This window comes from Balaenoptera borealis (assembly GCF_965194805.1).
Source record: "Balaenoptera borealis genome assembly, chromosome: 19".
In the NCBI taxonomy this organism is placed as follows: domain Eukaryota; kingdom Metazoa; phylum Chordata; class Mammalia; order Artiodactyla; family Balaenopteridae; genus Balaenoptera; species Balaenoptera borealis.
The window spans coordinates 6307594-6326694 of record NC_138878.1 but is presented as its reverse complement, the minus strand read 5'-3'; the positions used below and the strand labels follow the sequence as shown (position 1 = coordinate 6326694).

The window sequence follows — 19101 nt, the reverse complement described above, 5'->3', positions numbered from 1 at the left end:
TTTGTTTTTAGCATGGATTCTGGGGTGGGGGAGACGCAGTGGGGGGCAGAGGTGAGGTTAAAAAACAAGCCAACAGGAACTGCCCTGGTGGCGCAGTGGTTAAGAATCCGCCTGCCAGTGCAGGGGACATGGGTTTGAGCCCTGCTCTGGGAAGATTCCCACATGCCACGGAGCAACTAAGGCCGTGTACCACAGCTGCTGAGCCTGCGCTCTAGAGCCCGTGAGCCACAACTACTGAGCCCACGTGCCACAACTACTGAAGCCCGTGCGCCCAGAGCCTGTGCTCTGCAACAGGCGAAGCCACTGCAATGAGAAGCCCTCGCACCGCAACGAAGAGTAGCCCCCGCTCGCCGCAACTAGAGAAAGCTCACGCACAGCAACAAAGACCCAACGCAGCCAAAAATAAATAAATTAAAAACAAACAAACAAAAAAGCCAACACGTACGATATGGGCTAAATTTATGTACACTTTTATGGCAGGGTTACACATGTGCACAGAAGGAGAGTCCGTGGAACGATGGTCACCAGCATACAGATGTGCAGGCGCTGAGCCCACACCTTGAGCTCTTGCGCGCTTTATTACTCCCTTCCCTGACACCGTTCTGTACTATTCTAGTTTTCCAGTGAACACGTATCATTTCAAAAACGAAGTAATCCTGGGAATTCCCTGGCTGTCCCGTGGTTAGGACTCTGAGCTTCCACTGCATGGGGCACGGGTTTGATCCCTGGTCGGGGAACTAAGTTCCCGCAAGCTGCGTGATGTAGCCAAAAAACAAAAACAAAAACGAGGTAATCTACTAGAACACTGAAAAGTCAAGAAGAGTAGGATGTCAGATACTCTCCAGCTCCTTCTAAGATGTGGGATTCTGACCAATTTAAGAATTCTGTAGAAGGGACAATACCACCTCTATGATCCCAATTTCTGAAATCTTTGGGGATTTTTCTCTTTATTTATTTTAAATTAAATGTATAATACACGGCTATGGCTTCCTGCAACAGTTTGAAACATTTCAGATAAAGCTGAAGCTCTTCCTCAGCCCCCTCATATGTGCAGCATGGTCATGTAATATATACGTACACGTGTGTGTGTGTGTTTGCTTCTACGCTTAACATGGTTCATGTGGGTGGAATCCATGGCAGGTCTGTTGGCTTGCCTTCGTTCCTTTTAACTGCTGTCTGGTGTGATACTGCATGCGGCTGTAGTTTGTTCAGGCATTTCCCTATCGATGGACATTTAGGGGTTTCTAGTCACCTTTATTTTTTCTCAGCAGTTAACTGTCTTTAATCGATGTCTTTAATCGATGTCCTACTGACTGAGTAGCTACCATTTATTGAGCAGCTATAAGATTCAGCATGAAATATCACATTTAATCTTGTGAACAGCTGCAAGAGGCAGATGCGACTATTATCCCCATTTTACAGATGAGGAAACTAAGGTTCAGAGAGGTGATATGATTTGCCTGAGGCTGCACAGCTTATTAGCAGCAGAAGTCCGAATGCAGAGGGGCGCCACTCTGCACACACCTGAGGGCCACAGCAGGGTCGTGACTGAGCCTCTGAGCACCCCAGGAGTTGACGGGGGTGGAGGCATGTGAGCAAAGGCGGTGAGGGTGTAGCGCCAGGTGTGCTGAGCAGGACTGGGGAGCCCCCAGCCTCCCTAGAGGGCTGTGACCAGGCCGGAAGGTGCGTGCAGCCCCGCCCTGGGCACTGCCCATTCCCCAGCCCCTGGGGTTAGGCCACGTGGAGACAGGAGAGCATTTCCAGAAGCTGAGAGCAGGTCCAGGGCTGTACCTATGTACGCAGCTCACGGTCTCTTCGTTGACCGTGACTCGGGACAATGAGGTGACCCTGAGGAGGGGTCCTGGTTCAGACAGCCGCTTTGTCCCGGAGCAGGTTACTGTTGGGGTCTCGCATCTGTACAGTGTGCAGGGGTCACATCTGCCACCTTAGACTGGACCACCAGGGCTGACCTCTGGCTGCAGGCTCAAGTCACCTGGAGATTTAAGCGTTCAGTTCTGCGGCGTTAAGTACATTCACACTGTACAGCCACCTCCACCATCCTTCTCTGGAACTTTTTCATCTTGCAAAACTGAAACTCCGTCCCTGTTAAACACTAACTCCCCCTTCCCCCTCCCCCAGCTCCTGGCAACCCGCATTCTACGTTCTGTCTACTTTCTGTCTCTATGAATCTGACGACTCTAGGTATACCCTCCTGTGAACGGAACCTACAGTGTTTGTCTTTTTGTGACTGGCTTATTATTTCACTTGCATAATGTGCTCAAGGTTCATCCATGTTGTAGCATGTGTCAGAATTCCCTTCCTTTTCATGGCTGAATAATCCATTGTATCCATACATTTGTTTATCCATTCATCTGTCGATGGACACTTGAGTTGCCTCCACCTTTTGGCAATTGTGAATAATGTTGTTGTGCCCATTGGTGTTCAGATATACTTTAAAGTATACCAGTGCCCAAAGAACCAGATGCCTCGGCTCCACCCTGCCCACAACAGCCGCCGCATGAGATTGGCCTGGGGTTGGACTCTGTTGTTGGAATGTTGTTAAGCCTCCCAAATGGTTCTTATGCGTAGCCAGGATTGAGAACCCTGAAACAGTTGTTCTGGGATGAGTTTAGCTCAGTGCTCGGCTGTAGGAAACCCTGGGCTGTCAGCTGGCGTAATGGGGGTTGCCAACCATTGGCAGATGTGTAACCCTGATAAAAGGAAAGAGAAATGCTGGAGAGGGTGTGGAGAAAAGGGAACCTTCCTACGCTGTTGGTGGAAACGTAAATTGGTACAGCCAGTATGGAGAACAGTATGGGGGTTCCTCAAAAAACTAAAAATAGAACCACCAATGATCCAGCAATCCCACTCCAGGGCAAATATCCGGAAAAGACGAAAACTCTAATTCGAAAAAATACATGCACCCCAATGTTCACAGCAGCACTGTTTACAGTAGCCGAGACAAGGAAGCAACCTCAACGTCCATTGACAGAGGAATGGATAAAGAAGATGTGGTACATATATACAATGGAATATCACTCAGCCGTAAAAACGAATGAAATAATGTCACTTGCAGCAACATGGATGGACCTAGAGATCATCATAGTAAGTGAAGTAAGTCAGACAGGGAAAGACAGATATCATATGATATTACTTATATGTGGAATCTTTAAAAAAAAGATACAAATAAACTTATTTACAAAACAGAAACAGACTCACAGACATATGGTTACCACAGGGAAAGGGGCGGGGAGGATAAATTGGGAATTTATTTATGGGATTAACATATACACACTACTATATAAAAAATAAATAAACAAGGACCTACTGTATAGCACAGGGAAGTATATTCAATATCTTGTAATAACCTATAATGGAAAAGAATCTGGAAATATATTTATATATATATATATATATATATATGTATATGTATATATATATATATATATATAACTGAATCACTTTGCTATACACCTGAAACATTCTAAATCAACTATACTTCAATTTAAAAAAAAAAAAAGGAAAGCGGGCACTGTTTGCTCTGAGCCAGAGCCCACCTCATGACTCTTTGCCGAGGACCCTAAGCCAGCCCTGCGCTGACGTCCTCCTGAATCCTCCTTGGAATCCCCTCTGCAGCTTCTCTGGGTGTCCAGGCGGCTCCTCGTGACATTAGTGATGGTGCAGGCGCCTAGGTGTGCAGGCAGCACAGGACCAGGGGCTTCTGCGCTCAGGTGATCGGCTGGGGGCAGGCGTCAAGGGTGGACGCCAGCTTTTCCAACCCCGAGGGAGCAAGAGGGAGACAGGAGGTCAGGTCTTCCCCAGCAAGAGAAAACCTAACCGATTCCAAGCCGAGGGTAAGCTGGGAGAGGCCGCTGAGAGCAGGGGCCCCGGCTGCCACCTCCATAAAATTAAAGGATGGGAAGGGCCAGCTCGAAGGGCTGAAGCCAGGCTCCCTGGGGTCTGCCTTGCTTTGCTGCTTACCAGCTGTGTGAGTTTCCCATAACAAAGTACCACAAACTGGGTGGCTGAAAGCAACAGAAATGTAACCGCTCACAGTTCTGGGGCCAGAGGTCCAAAATCAAGGTGTTGTCAGGGCCATGCTCCCTCCAGAGACTCTGAGGGAGGTTCCCTCCCTGCCTCTTGCAGCTTCTGGTGGCTGCTACACTCCTTGGCGTCCCTTGGCTGGTAGAGGCGTTGCTTCAGTCTCTGCCTCCACCTTCACCTAGCTTCTGTCCCTGTGTATGTGTGTGTCTTCCCCTGGCCTTTTTATAAGGACCCACCCTAATCCAGCATGACCTCACCTTCACTTGATGACATCGGTAAAGACCTATTTCCAAATAAGGTCACATCCACAGATAACCAGGGGTTATAGGACTTGGACATACCATTTTGGGGGACATAGCTCACAACACCAGCTGTGTGACCGCAGGCAAGGTATCACTCCCTCACTGCCCCCTTCTCTGTATCATGGGGACAGAGCAAGCATGCCTCCTAGGGAGGAGCAGACGAGGCACCTGGGGTTGGGTTCAGGAGCATCTCTCTTATCTGGAAGCTACTGGAAAGTGCAGACTCCCAGGCCCCATCCAGCTCTGCCGAGTTAGAATCTGCCTTTTAACAAGCTCCCCCTGCAGGTAGTTCCTGCGTTTGCAGTGGGCTGGGAGGGTTAAAGGGTTTGGTGTAGTAGCTGACAACAGTGGAAGCACTTCATACATGTTGGCCGTTGTTTCTTTCTTTCTTTTTTTTTTTAAAGAACAGGTGTCTTTTTTTTTAAATTTATTTATTTTTGGCTGTGCTGGGTCTTCGTTGCTGCACACAGGCTTTCTCTAGTTGTGGCGAGCGGGGGCTGCTCTTCGTTGCAGTGCGCAGGCTTCTCACTGTGGTGGCTTCTCTTGTTGTGGAGCACAGGCTCTAGGTGCGCGGGCTCAGTAGCTGCGGCTCGCAGGCTCAGTAGTTGTGGCGCACGGGCTTAGTTGCTCCGCGGCACGTGGGATCTTCCTGGACCAGGGCTGAAACCCGTGTCGCCTGCATTGGCAGGCGGATCCTTCACCACTGTGCCACCAGGGAAGCCCAACCATTATTTCTGATTCTTATTCTCCTCCCTCTGACAAATACTGAGAGCACCTTCCATGTGCCCTCCGCGGTTCCAGCCACCACACAGAACAGTGAAGAAACAGACAAGTCATGATCCCTGTCCCCAAGGAGCCAGAGCTCAGTGAGGAAAACAGCCACCTAGAATCTTCTCAGTGCAGTCAGTCGGATCCGTGGATGATTGGATTTTGCCAAGGTTGCAGCAGGCCCTAAGAGCCAGGTAGGATGTGGTACCCAGCTGCAAGCCTGGCACCAAGACCAGTACATCTCCTCACCAGCCAGATGCATGGTTGCCCAGGCAACCAGGCGATGCTCCAGAGACAATGAGCGGGACACTGTGCCCGAGTTTCTGCTGTTTCCTTGGAAGCAGTAATGACTGCAGGGAGACCGCCTCCAGTGGGCACTTAGGGGGCAGAGTGCCATGCTCTTCCCCCTTTTGCAAACAAATTGCCCGTCTCCCAAGGACCCGGCTTTCCAGGCAGATGTCATCCAGACGCCCAGCTCCAGCCAGTCTGGAACTGCCCCTGGGCTCAGCCCTCCAATTCAAAGGGCTTCTTGTCCGTTTCAGCAGGAGGCAGCAGCATCGATCAAGGCAGAGAAAGCACTCAGGTGCGCCTCTCAGAGTGGCACGGTGGTCGGGGACTCAGGATCCAGCTGCACCTGGGTCCCAACTCCAGCTCCGGCTCTTACTAGTTCCTTGACTTAACCTCTCTCAGCCTCAGACTTCTTATCTGTAAAATGAACCTAATTATACTGCTCCCATTGTCGGGTGGTTGTGAGAATTTTTTAAAGTGTGCCCCCAGAAGCACACTGGGTTGGCAGAGATGATGAGTTACCTGGCACATTCATCCATAGCCCCAGTGAGTCTTGAAGGAATGAGGGCGGTCAGAGGCCCCCCTGTCTAGGAATCAGGGAAGCCAAAGAAGTCACCCACTTGGTCATTCTCCCTGGGTGTGCAAAGGACATTTGGGGACAGCCCCTGTAGGCCTTGGAGGGAAAGTTGGAGGAGATGGGCAGGGTGCCGCTCACATACTGGCCCCAGCAAATAGGCGTTGCCTGAGTGATGGGAGAGGCAACGAGCACGTCACTGGTCCTCTGGGGCGTGGGTGACAGAGGGCATGCTAAGACTTTAGGACAGCCTGCCCAATAGAACTTTCTGCAGTGATGAAAATGTTCTCTATTTGCACTGTCCAGTGTGGCAGCCTCTAGCCACGTGCGGCTGTCCAGCCGCTGGAATACGGCTAGTGGGACGGAGGCGCTGAATTTTCAGTTGTATTTCATTTTAATTAGGTTCAGTGTAAGTAGCCACACGGGGCTGGTGGCTCTCGTGCCGGGCAGCACAGCTTTGGGACACAGCCTGGAAAGAAGTTGTCAAAGCCAGCCCAGCTCCCGCCAGGCTCCTTTTCCTCATTGGCTCCAGGAGCGCCCTCTCCTTTAATGACGGGTGGGGGGAGCATGCGTGCTTCGGAGGCTGCAGCAAGCGGCAGAGCAACCGCCCCGTCAGCGGGAGGCGTGGTGCCTGCACATTCTGAGTCACACCTCTCCTGGAGAGGGGCGCCTGCCCGGTGACAGCTTGTCTCCCGTGGAGGAGCCGACGGGCTCCACTTTCCCAGGCCGGAGAACCCGGGCGTCTGTGGTTGTCTCTGCGGTAGCAGCATTTGCTGGAGAGATGGCGGATGTTGCCCAGGTAACGCCCCCTTCCTGATAAGCAGAGGGCGAAGACTGCAGTGGAGGCGTGGCTGGCTCTTCCTGCTGGCTCTGTTGTTTCGGGAGCGGGTGGGGCTTAGTCACAGACGCCGGCAGCCCTCCTGAGCCCTGCCTGCTCTGGCTCACTCACCCACAGGACTTGGTGGGTGATAAGAATGAGCGCTGCTGTTTCGCGAGGAACAGGGCTAAGTGTTTATATGTATCATCTCATGGAATGGGCATGGCAAGCCTTTGATAGTGGTTGTTCTCATCCCACGTTGCAGATGAGGAAAGTAGGGTGCCAGTGATACGCTGTAAGTTCCACGAGCACTGGGATCTGTCTGCTTTGCTCATCACTGGTATCCTTAGGACTTAACTCAGTACGTGCCACACCATACTAGATGGTTCCCTGTAACTGTTGTCGGATGATTAGATAAATGGATGGATGGACGAGTGGATGGGTGGATGGATGGGTGGATGGATGGATGGATGGATCAGTGAATAGGTGGATGGGTAGATGAAGTAGAGCTTAGATTTGAACTGAAGTCTGCTGATTGCAAAACCTGCACTCTTAACCACGAAGCCACACTGCCTCTGACTTTTTTTTTGATGTCCTCCGCCTACCTGGGTTGGGATTTTTTTCTTTAACACCTAATTAAGGTGTAATTTACATGGCATAAAATTCACGTATTGTAAGTGAATGATTCAATGATTTTAGTAAATTTATAGGGTTGTGCGTCCATCACAATGCAGTTTTAGAGTATTTCCATCATCTAAAAATGCCCTCATATCTGTTTGCAGCCAAATCTCTGTTGCCACCTCCCAACCCCAGGCAATAACCGTTCCACTTTCTGTCTCTATAAATTTGCCTTTTCTAGACATTTCATATAAAAGGAATCCTCCAATAAGTCTTTTGCATCTGGCTTCTTTCACTTAGCATATTTGTGAGATTCATCCATATTTGTAGCACATATGAGTGTTTCCATCCTTTTTACTGCCAAATACTATTCCATTGTCTGGATATACCATGTCTTGCTTATCCATTCATCAGCTAATGGGCATTTGGGTTGTTTCCAGTTTGGAGCTGTGATGAATAATGCTGCTATGGACATTCATGTGCATGTCTTTATGTAGAGTCTGTTTTTCTCTTGAGTAGATTTCTAGGAACGGAGTTGCTGGGTCATATGATAAATTTATGTTTAATGGTTTAAGAAACTGTCAGCGTGTTTTCCAGTGGTGCTGTACAGCAATGCACAAGGATCCCATTTTCTCTGCATCCTTGGCAACTCTTGGAGATACCTGTCTTTTGGTTCCAGCCAGCCTAGTGGGTGTGGAGCAGTGTCTCTTCATGGTTTGAACCTGTGTTTCCCTGATGGCCCCTGATCTTGAGCTGCATTGTGCTCTTACTCTGCAGCTGGGTGGGGTTCGACCTTTCCAGCCATGGGTTAGCAAACTCTTTCTTTAAAGGTCCAGACAGCAAATGTTTGGGGCTTTGTGGGCTACATTTGATTCTGTTGTGTATTCTTTTTTGTTGTTGGTTTTTCCCCTTAACAACCCTTAAAAAAAAATGTGAGACCATTCTTGGCTTTCTAACACAAAAACAAGCAGGGAGACAGTTCCGAGGTTCCTGTCAAAGGAATCCAGCAGCCCATCCACTCCAGACACGGCAAGAGGTCACCCACCCCTTCTGGTGACATGGGCTCAGTGGAGGGACCATACAGCAAAGCTGAGGGCCGGGCTCCTGGGAGTCAGGGTTCCAGAGGCTTCCCCAACCCAGTCCCACCGTGATTCATCACCAGATGAGCTCAGCAGAGCTCCTGGGATGAAATGTGCTGATTTGTCACCCAAGGCAGAGTGACGAGGCCCCCATGGTCCTGGGCAGGCCTCCCTCTGCCCTGTGGCTGCCCTGTGCCAGGGCTCAGAGCCTCTTCCAGGAAGCAGCCACCTGCCCACACCCCGTGACCACGATGTCACAGCTGCACTGCCCACCTGCTGCTCCCACCAGCTCGCAGAGCCTTGGAGACGTGTTCTAGCCCTCATCCCAGACCATCTAGCGTTCCTGCCGCCTTCCTCACAGTGTCTCTTGGTGAATCCGCGCCTCCTCTCCACCATCTGCGCCGGCCCTGACCCATGTAATGGAAAGAGGGAGACCTCTGGGGTCCCCCAGAGCCGGTTCGTACTTGTGAATTGCCCCTTTCTAGCTGTGTGAACTTGGGCAAGTCATGTCACCTCCCGGCCCTGGTACTCTTGTGTGTGAACAGGAAACTAGAGCCTGGGGCAGAAGCTGCAGACGCCCTACCTCTTGGCGTCGCTCTGCCCTGAAGGCTGCTCACTGTAAACACCGGTGACTCTGCCCCGGGGGCACGTCTTTTCCTGGCTGTGGGAGCATTTTGGCCTGGGCACAGGACAGCCAGAAGTCCAGGAAGTTGGTGGGTAAACAGTGAAGCTTCCTTGCTCCTTGGGTGGGTCAAGTCTAGGGCGTGATCCGCACTGTCTCCCAGAGGCCCCCGCAGGACTCGACCTCGTCCCCACAGGGGTGGCGTTGCCTGTTGCCCGTTCCTAACACTTGATGATGCTCTGGTGGTGATTTACTGCCTTCTTCTCCCGGTCTCACTCTCACCCCTGCACTGATGTGTCCTCCATCACCTCCCCAGTAAATAAACCATCTGCACTCGGGTCCTTGTCTGCAGTTCTGCTCCCAGGGCCTATGGCAGGTCCCCAGCTCCTGGGGTTACGGCGAGGGTGGAGCGAGATGACGCCCAGAAGAGCTCTGCACAGTGCCTGGCGGGTCGTTAAACGTTAGCCCTTGTCAGCGCCTGGGAACTTCTGGTCTTGAACGCAGCCTCTGTGACCACTCTCCTTGGGACGCTTCTTAAGCAGGGGCTCGTGGGAAAGCTGTTGACCTCCGCAGCCTGTCACGGGGGCTGCGTCTGTGAGCCCGAGGCTGGGCGCACCTGTGAAGGGGCTCGCTGGGGCAGGCGGCGCCCGATGGGCCCTCTCACCTGGGCCTCACTGTCTCGGCGACATGGTCCGAGTGTGGGTCCTGGGGACTTAGGGGCCGAACTCGCGGCCGCCCACCCCCACGGGCGAAGTTTAACTGAGGGCCAGCTGGAACAATGTTCACCAAAGATTAATGATGGCTATTGCTAGGTTGTGGGATTTTCGAGACCTTTCTTCATTTATCCTCTTCTTTGTGCTTTTCAGTGTGGTTTACATTTCTTACAGTGAGCATGCCTCTTTTTTCACAAAAAGAATGAAGTCATTATTTTTTCAAAAGTAAATAACTTGCAGCTGATTACAAGAGAGGGCGCTTAAAGTGCAGACCGTATTCCAATCTAGAATCTACTGTGGGAATACGCGGCTGTGCGTCCTTGTGGCTTTCTTTGGGGCTTAATATACGGTGAGTTTCTGTGACCATTTCATGGTCATTTAAAAATGAAGCAATTCTCTGGGCCCAGAGCAGAACCGCAGTGTCTAGGACTCAAAGGAGCATTCATCTTCGGGGATGGACCGGGTTCTTGCCTTGGGAAGTGTCTCTACCGCTTTAGACTTCGGGCACTCTTTGTGTTTGTATAGACCTGGTCATGCTCCTGCCTCCCAACACCAGGCAGGTAACTGGGACTGAGGGTGTTTACGGTCCCAGGGGAGCCTCAAGAGGCTAGGTGCGCCTCATCATGAAAGTCACGGGGTTCAGCAAATACTGCTTGTCACCGTCATGTCCATCAACAGCGTATTTATTATTCACTGAACACCCACCCCCAACAGAAGTTGCCATGCGTTTCTTCCAGCCCTTATAGGATCTAAAATGATTAACAAGTAAATGTTTCTACTCTTTCCCATTCCCCACTTGACGAAAACTGTGCTGTGTTCACGTCAAAAGCTTGGAGAGAGGGAGGGAGGCGGTGGGGCCGGCAGAGAGTGTGTGGAAGGAGAGAGAGAAGGAGGGAGAGGCAGACTACGGAGAGATTTACATAAGAAAGATCTGGGATGACTACGGGGAAATAAACTTAGGAGTGAGTTAACTAAGTGGGTGATGGTGGTGGCGCCGGGGTATGATTAGCAAATAAGAGGCTCCAGAACATCATGGAGTGTGGGAAAAACATGGGAGAAAAAAACGGGATGCTGTCTGTATCACTGTGGGTTGTACGTTTCATTCCTTTAAAGTTTTTCAGAAGAGGCAGGTTGAGTATCGGAGTTCCCTTTGGGTTATGTGGTTGTGCTGTTTGGACTACGCTTTTGAGTATAACTCGGTACAGAGAGGGGACCACCTGGGTCCAGGATTTATAAGGGTTCCACATTGGAAGAGGCCACACGGTATTTTCATGCATAATTTACAGAAGAGGACGCTGAGGCTCCGTAGGTGAAATACTTCATGGGAAGCACCAGGCCTGTCTGATCCTACAGTCGACCTCCTGTTCCACCACCACACCTCACTCAGCACAGAGAACTACTCAGTTTGATGCAGAATTTGTCCCCCAAATGCTTCATTTTAGGCCTTGGCTTCCAAGACCCTTTGTAATTCTTAACTCAGAAACTAAGTGGTCGGGGAGACGCTGGTGGCCTCCAAGCTTCTCTTTGAGCCTCGGGGCCAGTGGGGGACCCTCACCTCCTCCTGCCCTCATTCAGACTTTGGTTCAGAGATTGTGACATGTCACCCAGCTGGCAGCTGGCTCAGTGACATTAAAATTAGGTTTTCCCCAAGGAGCAGAGCACTTAATGAAGTTTATCCAGTTAGCGAGATGCCCAGGCAAGCCGGGCGGCAGTGGGGCAGGCCGCCGCGGAGCCAGGGGCGCGCGGGCTGGGACCTCGGCCTCAGAGAGGGCTTCTGTTTCCATGATGTCAGAGGGCGGAACCAGCCCGGCCTCATATGGACGGAGCCGCTGGCCGCTGCCCCAGCCGCTCGCCAGCTTTGGATGCGGAGGTGAGAACACACCCAGCTGAGGACCATTCTGGGCTCGGTCCCCACCTGGCTGGAGCTGAATTCCAGGCCCCAAGCCTGTCTTTCAGGTTTCTCAGTTGAGTACAGTCTCCAAGGGGACCTCTTAGGGTCAGGGTAAGCAGAAACAGTGCCTCCAACGTAAAGAAAGTGCCTTTGTGGACCCGGAATGCTTCCCCTCATATTGCATTTGAATACTTGGGGAACAAGTTTGGCAAAAGATTTAACCTGAAGGATAAATAGCTTCATCTTTTTTTTTTTAAGTCATTGGAAAAGGAGTGGAAATTACTAGCGTTCAGGAGGCCTGGCTGTCTGCAAACGGAGCCTTCGACTTGGGGCAAGACTGTCCCTTCTTCGGGGATCGGATTCTGATGGGGTGGGGAGGGGTCCAGGCGTGGGGCCTTTCACATCCAGTACATCGGATTCTTTGATCGTCTTGTATATTCCACCCCTGGCCTGTTAATAACACGTGTGGGTCTCTTTTTCTCTCCCAACCAGAAAAAGATTTACAAATACAAGAAAGTCCTGAGTAACCCAAGCCGTTGGGAAGTCGTCTTGAAGGAGATCCGAACTCTGGTGGACATGGCCCTGACGTCCCCCCTGCAGGATGATTCCATCAACCAAGCCCCACTGGAAATCGTCTCGAAACTGCTCTCAGAGGTAACGCTTCCCCTTGGCTTGATTTCGCACTGTGCCATCCCGTTCCCCACCCGAGCACACCCCGCCACTTTGAAGTCGTCTTCCTTTACACCTGCTGAGTACCAAGCAGCAGAATCGAATTTGAGTCTGTGTTGTCTCCCCTTTGCGGGAGGAGGTGAGCGGTGTCCCCCAGCGACACAAGGGAGTTGAGAAGGAGGTTTGCCCCTGGTGCTTCCAGCTGAGCCGTCAGGGGACGATGGTAGAGTGGTTGCCACCCAGCTGTGCCCCAAGACTGGATTCGAGGGAGGACATGGCGGGCGCTGCTCTTGGGCCCAAGCTGGGCTGGCGATGGTGATGATGGCCGCTGTTTCAGAATTCTCTAGTTCGTTCCTGAGCGGGAACACGTCCGTGAAGCCCCCAGGCTGCCCCCTTCCTATACCCATGGCGTTGGCCCGCCTCCATCCCCCCCCCACCCCGTCCCCCGCCAGCACTGGAGGTCCAGGCAAACATGGCTTTCCGCTCTGATCATCCCTCACAGCCCATAGCTATCCTTCAACTCACACAGGTTATTAAAAGTTGAGAGATTTCACAACAAAATAGGAATTTCCAGGTTCTCTTTAAAAACGATCAGAAAATCCAGCAGCAGTTTGCAGCTGGCTGCTTAGTGCCACCCATCTGAGCCATCGGCTTTGCCAGGCAGCCCCACACTTTGAGTGTGTGCCATGTGCTATTCTGCGCACTTGGATGAAGATGGTCCCCCTGCCCTCCCAGAGCTTACGTTCTGACAGGAAAGACAGTGGGACATGAGGCTTTAATCCGTCAGTTAGGCTGCCCGATGGAGGGCGAGGGGTGCTCGGAAACATCTCTCTGTTTACTGTGTTCCAGTGCTATTTTAAGCACTTTACAGATATTAATACTTCTCTCATTTATTTGCCTGCCTGGCCCTCTAGGGATACTGGGGTTGATGACTCCTGGTTTCAACTATGCGCGGCCAGCAGAGCTATCTCTCTGTCCCTCTCCCCAAGGAGCGGCCCCTGCTCCTCTGGCTGCCCCGGTCCCCTGGGTGGCTCCTCCCACCCCGCCTCGGACTCCGGCACAAGTTCCCTGCTACCTAGAACCTCCGCCTTCTCTGCAGACCCAGGCTGGTCACTGCCCGTTGGTCCAGGAAACAGGCCCAGGCCTTCCGTGTCTGCTGAATAGAGAGGGTCCCTCGCCCTGGGAGGAGGTGGGAGCGAGAGGTAGAAAGTGGGTGGCAAAGGAGCAGAGGACGTGTCTGTCCTCGGGTGGGAGACCAGCCTCGTCCCACGGGAGAGTAAAGACCCCGGTCTGAAACGAATCACGGTCAAGGTCTGGGATTTGAGGCCTGTGCTGTACGCCCGGCCTCGAGTCCAGGCTTCCCACCTGAGCGGGAGGGGCCAGTCGGCAGGCCCGGGGCTGGCTCCTCATCTGGAGAAGGGGAAGCAGCTCGCCCTCAGGAAGCACCTGCTACATGCCGGGCAGGTGCCAGATGCCACGCACACAGCATCCCATCTAATCCTCACGCTCCCCCTGAGAGACAGCCCTTGCTGTCTCCATTTCACAGATGGGAAAGCTGAGGCCCAGAGATACCGAGTGACCTGCCAAGAAAGCAGTGGGGCCGGAAGTTTCACCTTAAGGCTCTCTGGCTCTCACTGCAGAGCCACATCGCCCACCCCATCAACCCCACCAGTCTCAGCCGCCGTTACACCATCATTAAGTCAGGCTTGTCATCAGGACAATGGCGAAGGTGGCAGATGACACTGTGGCCGACCTCTGGTGGGATTTCTTGCCCGTCTCAGATATGTTTCATGTGACCACGTGCTCGTGGGCTTTGCATCACTTCTGAGGCTTTAGATCAAGGATCTCAAAGTCAGCTGATCCCAAGCGCTAGGGTGGAGAGACAGAGGCATTTAAAGGAAAAAAAAGGAGGAAGCTTGGGTTTGCTATGCACCAACTGTGAGTCAGGCAAGGGGTCCATGTTGTCCCCAATTTACTGCTAAGAGCTGCTGTTTGTGAGGGACAGAGCTGGGACCGCAGCCCAGGCGGCATCCCCTCCAGTGGGGCTAACGCCTCTCCGAGTGATGCTGACGGTTTTTGAACACGTGCTCTGTGCCGATCACGGTGGCAGGCATTTACACCAGCCCTTTTACATTTCTCCCAGCGGCCGTGCAAGGTAAGTATTAAAACATATGGAAATGTAAACGGAGGCTCCAAGGGGTTAAGTCTCCTGCCCAGGATCACTTGGATGAGGGGTAGGCAGGACCCAGGCCCAGGTCTGCCCAACTGCAAAGCTAAAGTGACATTACCTGAATTGGTGGAGACTTTTTCGTGAGTGAGGGACCCAGCCACCTAGGACAGCAGGTAAGAGCAGGTGTGCAGAGTGAGGAAGACCTGGTTCTCCTCTCAGGAGCTCACTGGCCTTGCTTAAGGTACTAGATCTCTCAGTGCTGTTTTCATCTATGAGTTGGGGCTAAGATTAGCACCCGTTTCACAGAATTAGGGATTGGATGCTCTAATATGTATACGGTGCCTGGCACTGTGCCTGATATATAGGGACCAATTGATAACTGGTCACATTTCTGTTATCGTGGGCGATGGCTGTGAACTTGACCTTCAGCACCCTCAGCTAGATGTCTAGAGGGGATGGGTGGAAAGACAAACTCTCCCTCTTTCTTGCCCTTTTTTGTGTATGGACTGGATTCTCTGTCTGTTCTCTTTACTTAAGTTGTTCCTGAGGCCTCCTCCTAAGAGGCTCCAGGCACCACCAAAGCCACCAGAAGATGGGCAGGATCCCAAGGGAGGGAGGGGGCGGACAGGCCTATTAAAGCTGGCGTCCCCACCCTCCCAGGCCTTTGTTGGGTTGAGTGTGTGGAGTGGCCGCTCGGCTCAGGATTCAAGTGTCCCCTCCAGGGCAGTGGCTGTTAGGGAGAGCTCTCCACCTGGGGTCAGAAATGGCCTTAGTGGAGAGAAGTCTCCCTGCAGAGTGCCATGTGCCATCACCGGTGACTGGGACCAAAGAAACGGCACCTGTGGTTGCCAGAGGCTCTTCTTGGAAAGGTGCCTGGGTGTGGTGAGGGATGGCTGGTCCCTTCGGAGCTCCCACAGCAGCCTGAAAGATGGAACCGCCCCTCACATGGGCTGAGCTGTATAGCTCAGTGGTTGGCGGTATAGGCTTTGGAACAGGACAGACAGGGGTCAGATCTCCAATCCACCACCTATTACCTGTGCTCCCGGGTAAGCCACTGGTCGCTCATCTGTCATTGGGATAATAGAACCTATCCCAAGAACAGGAGATGGGTGGGAGGAGTGTAGCAAAGCCCTGACAACAGTGCCTTAGGTGTAGTGAGTAGGAAAGACCAAAGCTAGGCTTTCATCTGCCCTCGACTGAAAAATGGCTGGTGTTTAATAATCTGTCATAAACGGGGTGCTCAAACCACACCAAAATCCACAAAAAGAAAAAGGTGTTAGAATCCAAAAAACATCCTCCCGCGTGTTCTGGATCCTAAGCACATAAGTCAGGCAGTCTCCATGGGAACCTGGACACTTGTGACGCTCAGGCACTGACCCACCTTCATCCCTTGGGCAGCCAGCTTACTGGACAAAAGGAAATCCACAGCTCACTAGCTTTTCTTCCACTGTAGCTGGTGTAAACGCATCAGATAACAGGTACTCCTTAAACCTGTTCAGCCCGTGGGGCTCTTTCTAGAACCTGGGAACAGTCGATCTTGGGGTTTACTGCCCAACGAGGAGGTGCGTTATGAACAGCAAACACGGCTATTAGGAAATAAGAGTTGACACCAGTGAAAGCTTGTGTCCGCTGAGACATGGTCAGAGCAGAACACACCAGGACACTAGCAAAAAAGACAATAGTGGCTATTTCTGAGTTTTTTTCACTGTCTCTTGCTTATTGCATATTCATCCCTTTCCTCATTTGCAGCCTCATTCGCATCCTCATTTGCATACACAGGATGCTGGTCACAGGTACCAGTTGTGTAAGAAAATTCCAGATTTTGGGGGGGGGAGGGAAAAAAACCTAGAAATTTAGCAAGTTTAATCCATTCCGCTTAATATTTTTGCAAGTTGATTGCTAGAATTTAAACATAGCTAGACCATCTTGGGCCAACTCATGGAACACTAGTGTTCCCTGGGAACCTAGTTTGGGAGCCACTGAAATCTTCCATGTGCTGCTCCCCAAAGACTACCTGGCACAGAGTCAAGGCCCGAAAGTCTGTTTCTTTACATGTTTATTATGAAGCTGCCTCCGGGCTTCCAAGTGGCGTGCGTCACTATGACAAGGGCCAAGCATGGGTTTAAACCCAAAGAGGATCCCCATCTATGGAAGAAGAAACTGTCTCACTGAGAAGTGACTAGTCCAAGGTCACGTCACTCCAGTGGTGAAACAGGGACTTGGAACTCAATTCTTCCTTCCCCCGAAGCCGTCCTTCCCCCGCTTCCGACCCTGCCTTTGAGGGTCTTCTGATCTATTTAATTAAGAAAAAGTGACAAGTGCCCTCTGTCCGAGAGGCTGAAAGCATTTGAAACTGCATGGACCTTTGAGATGCAAATGTTCCATTTTATTTATTAATTTATTTTTAATTTTTATTGGAATAGAGTTGATTTAAAATGTTGTGTTTCTGCTGTACAGCAAAGCGAATCAGTTACACATGTACATATATCCACTCTTTTTTAGATTCTTTTCCCATGTAGGCCATTACAGAGTATTGAGTTCCCTGTGCCACATAGTAGGTCCTTATCAGTTATCTCCTTTATATATAGTAGTGTGTATGTGTCAGTCCCAATCTCCCAATTTCCATTTTATTAATCGTGTGTTTTGCTTTGTTTTCCTCCTGCTCTCTCCGCTCATCCTTCAGAACACAAACTTGACTACCCAAGAGCATGAAAACATCATTGTGGTAAGTCCCGGGCAGCCCCTCTCCCTCTGCCCACCTCCCGTGCCCACAAGCCTCCCCTGGTTTGAGTGAACTCTTGAAACGCCAGTATCATCCACCAGCACGGTGGCCTTGCTCAATTTTGTCTTTTCTATCAGGCCAGACATCTCTCCCTCCTGCCTTTGCACATGTCAGAGCCCCAGTTGATTGGGGGGATGTAATTATCAGTCTCTGAGGTTGGTAGCAAATGTGCCTTAATCGCCTCCTCCTTCCTGAGTCGGTAGCAGGGAGTGGAAGCCGGAGATGGCAGAGACCGTATAATTTACTCTCAGCCGTAACCCTGTTAGCTGAAAGGTAAACTTTCTCTTGCCCCAGGACATGCTCCCAATTAATCCACACCTAGAACCCCGGATTGAATTCCCTCTGATGTGCAAAGTGCGATGGTAGTTTCTGGGACTTGACTTTGATGTGAGCATCTTTGGTGTAAAATATCTTCCTGGGTGATTTTAAACTATGAAATGTGGTTCTCCCAAGAGAGAAGAAAGAAAAGAAGTTGCATCTACTGGGTGCCAAGCACTGAGCTCTGTATTTGAATCCACAGGTAACTAAGATGGCCCCTGCTCCCAAGGAGCTCTTGGTCTATTAAATGAGATCGCTGCAAAAATAAGAGGCGTGTAACATAGAGAGTAGAGTGATAAACTCACCTGGGAAAGAAGCCAGAGAGCTTCCCAAAGGCAATGATGTCTGAGCCGGGTTTCGAAGGATCAATAAGAGTTTGCCAGATGGCAAAACAGGGGAAGGGCTTTCCAGAGAGCGAAAACAAAACATGCAGAGAAATTTTTTTTTTTAGTATTTATTTATTTATTTGGCTGTGCCGGGTCTTTAGTTGCAGCACATGGGATCTTTGTTGCCACGTGCGGGATCTTTAGTTGCAGCATGTGGGATCTAGTTCCCTGACCAGGGATCGAACCTGGGCCCGCTGCATTGGGAGTGCGGAGTCTTAACCGCTGGACCGCCAGGGAAGTCCCATGCACAGAGATTTAAAGCAACATGGTATATTCTGGAAGCTTCAGCATTGCTAGAGCATAAAGCATAAGGAAGTAGGAAGCAGGAAAGCAGAACTTGAAATGGAAGTGAGAGGCAGAGCTTTGTGTGCCTGGGAAAGGACCTGGAACATTTACCTGCCCAAGAGGTCCCACGGCTGCAACCTTTGACACAAGGGCCACATCCCAGACACCGTGCCCCTCTGAGCTGCTTTAGGGCTTCGGGAGCCCACCCACTTGGCCCTGGCCAGCCCGGCCTGGAGAATCACCCTCCGTGCTGCAGCTGGGTCCTGTGGGCACCAAAGGAGGTGAGCCTTAGGGCTTTTATCGTGGAGAGTAAAGGCAGCAGCTTCTGTGGTGTCCCAGCCGCAGTGTCTGGCGCATAGCAGCTGCTCAGTGGGTGTCTGCTAAGAATCTAGAGGTTTTTCCCATGCTCTGCTCTGACCACCCATTGCCTCCTCTTGCTAGAACAGGGTCAGCGTCAGCCTGGACCTCCCCAGTCACCCACCACCACCTTTCTCTGGCACGTTATTAATTAATAAATCCACTTAACAAAACATTCGTTGACGTGTGAGGACAAGTATGTGCCAGACACTGGTCTCTGCTGCACAGACAGAGCTGCCATTGAGGGATTACCGTGTGCTGGCGGAACCTGACAGATAATCCAGAAATCACGTGGTCCGGGCTTGAGATTTGTTCAGGGCGTTAGGGGAGCACAGAGGGCAGGCACCTGACCTCCTCTCTCAGGGAGGGGACTGGGAGGGAGATGGCGGAGGGCTTCAAGGAGGAGGTGAGCGAACTG

General features: G+C 51.4%; 1 protein-coding gene across 1 annotated transcript in view; it reads left to right on the top strand.

Moving 5' to 3' along the window:
• The window catches only part of CMIP (c-Maf inducing protein), a 237991-nt gene that overhangs the window by 173530 nt on the left and 45360 nt on the right, over positions 1 to 19101 (top strand). Inside the window, exons 4-5 of the mRNA XM_082366336.1 lie at positions 12209 to 12370; positions 17239 to 17280. Coding sequence (XP_082222462.1) covers positions 12209 to 12370; positions 17239 to 17280 — 204 coding nt within the window. The remainder of the gene's footprint in view (positions 1 to 12208; positions 12371 to 17238; positions 17281 to 19101) is intronic.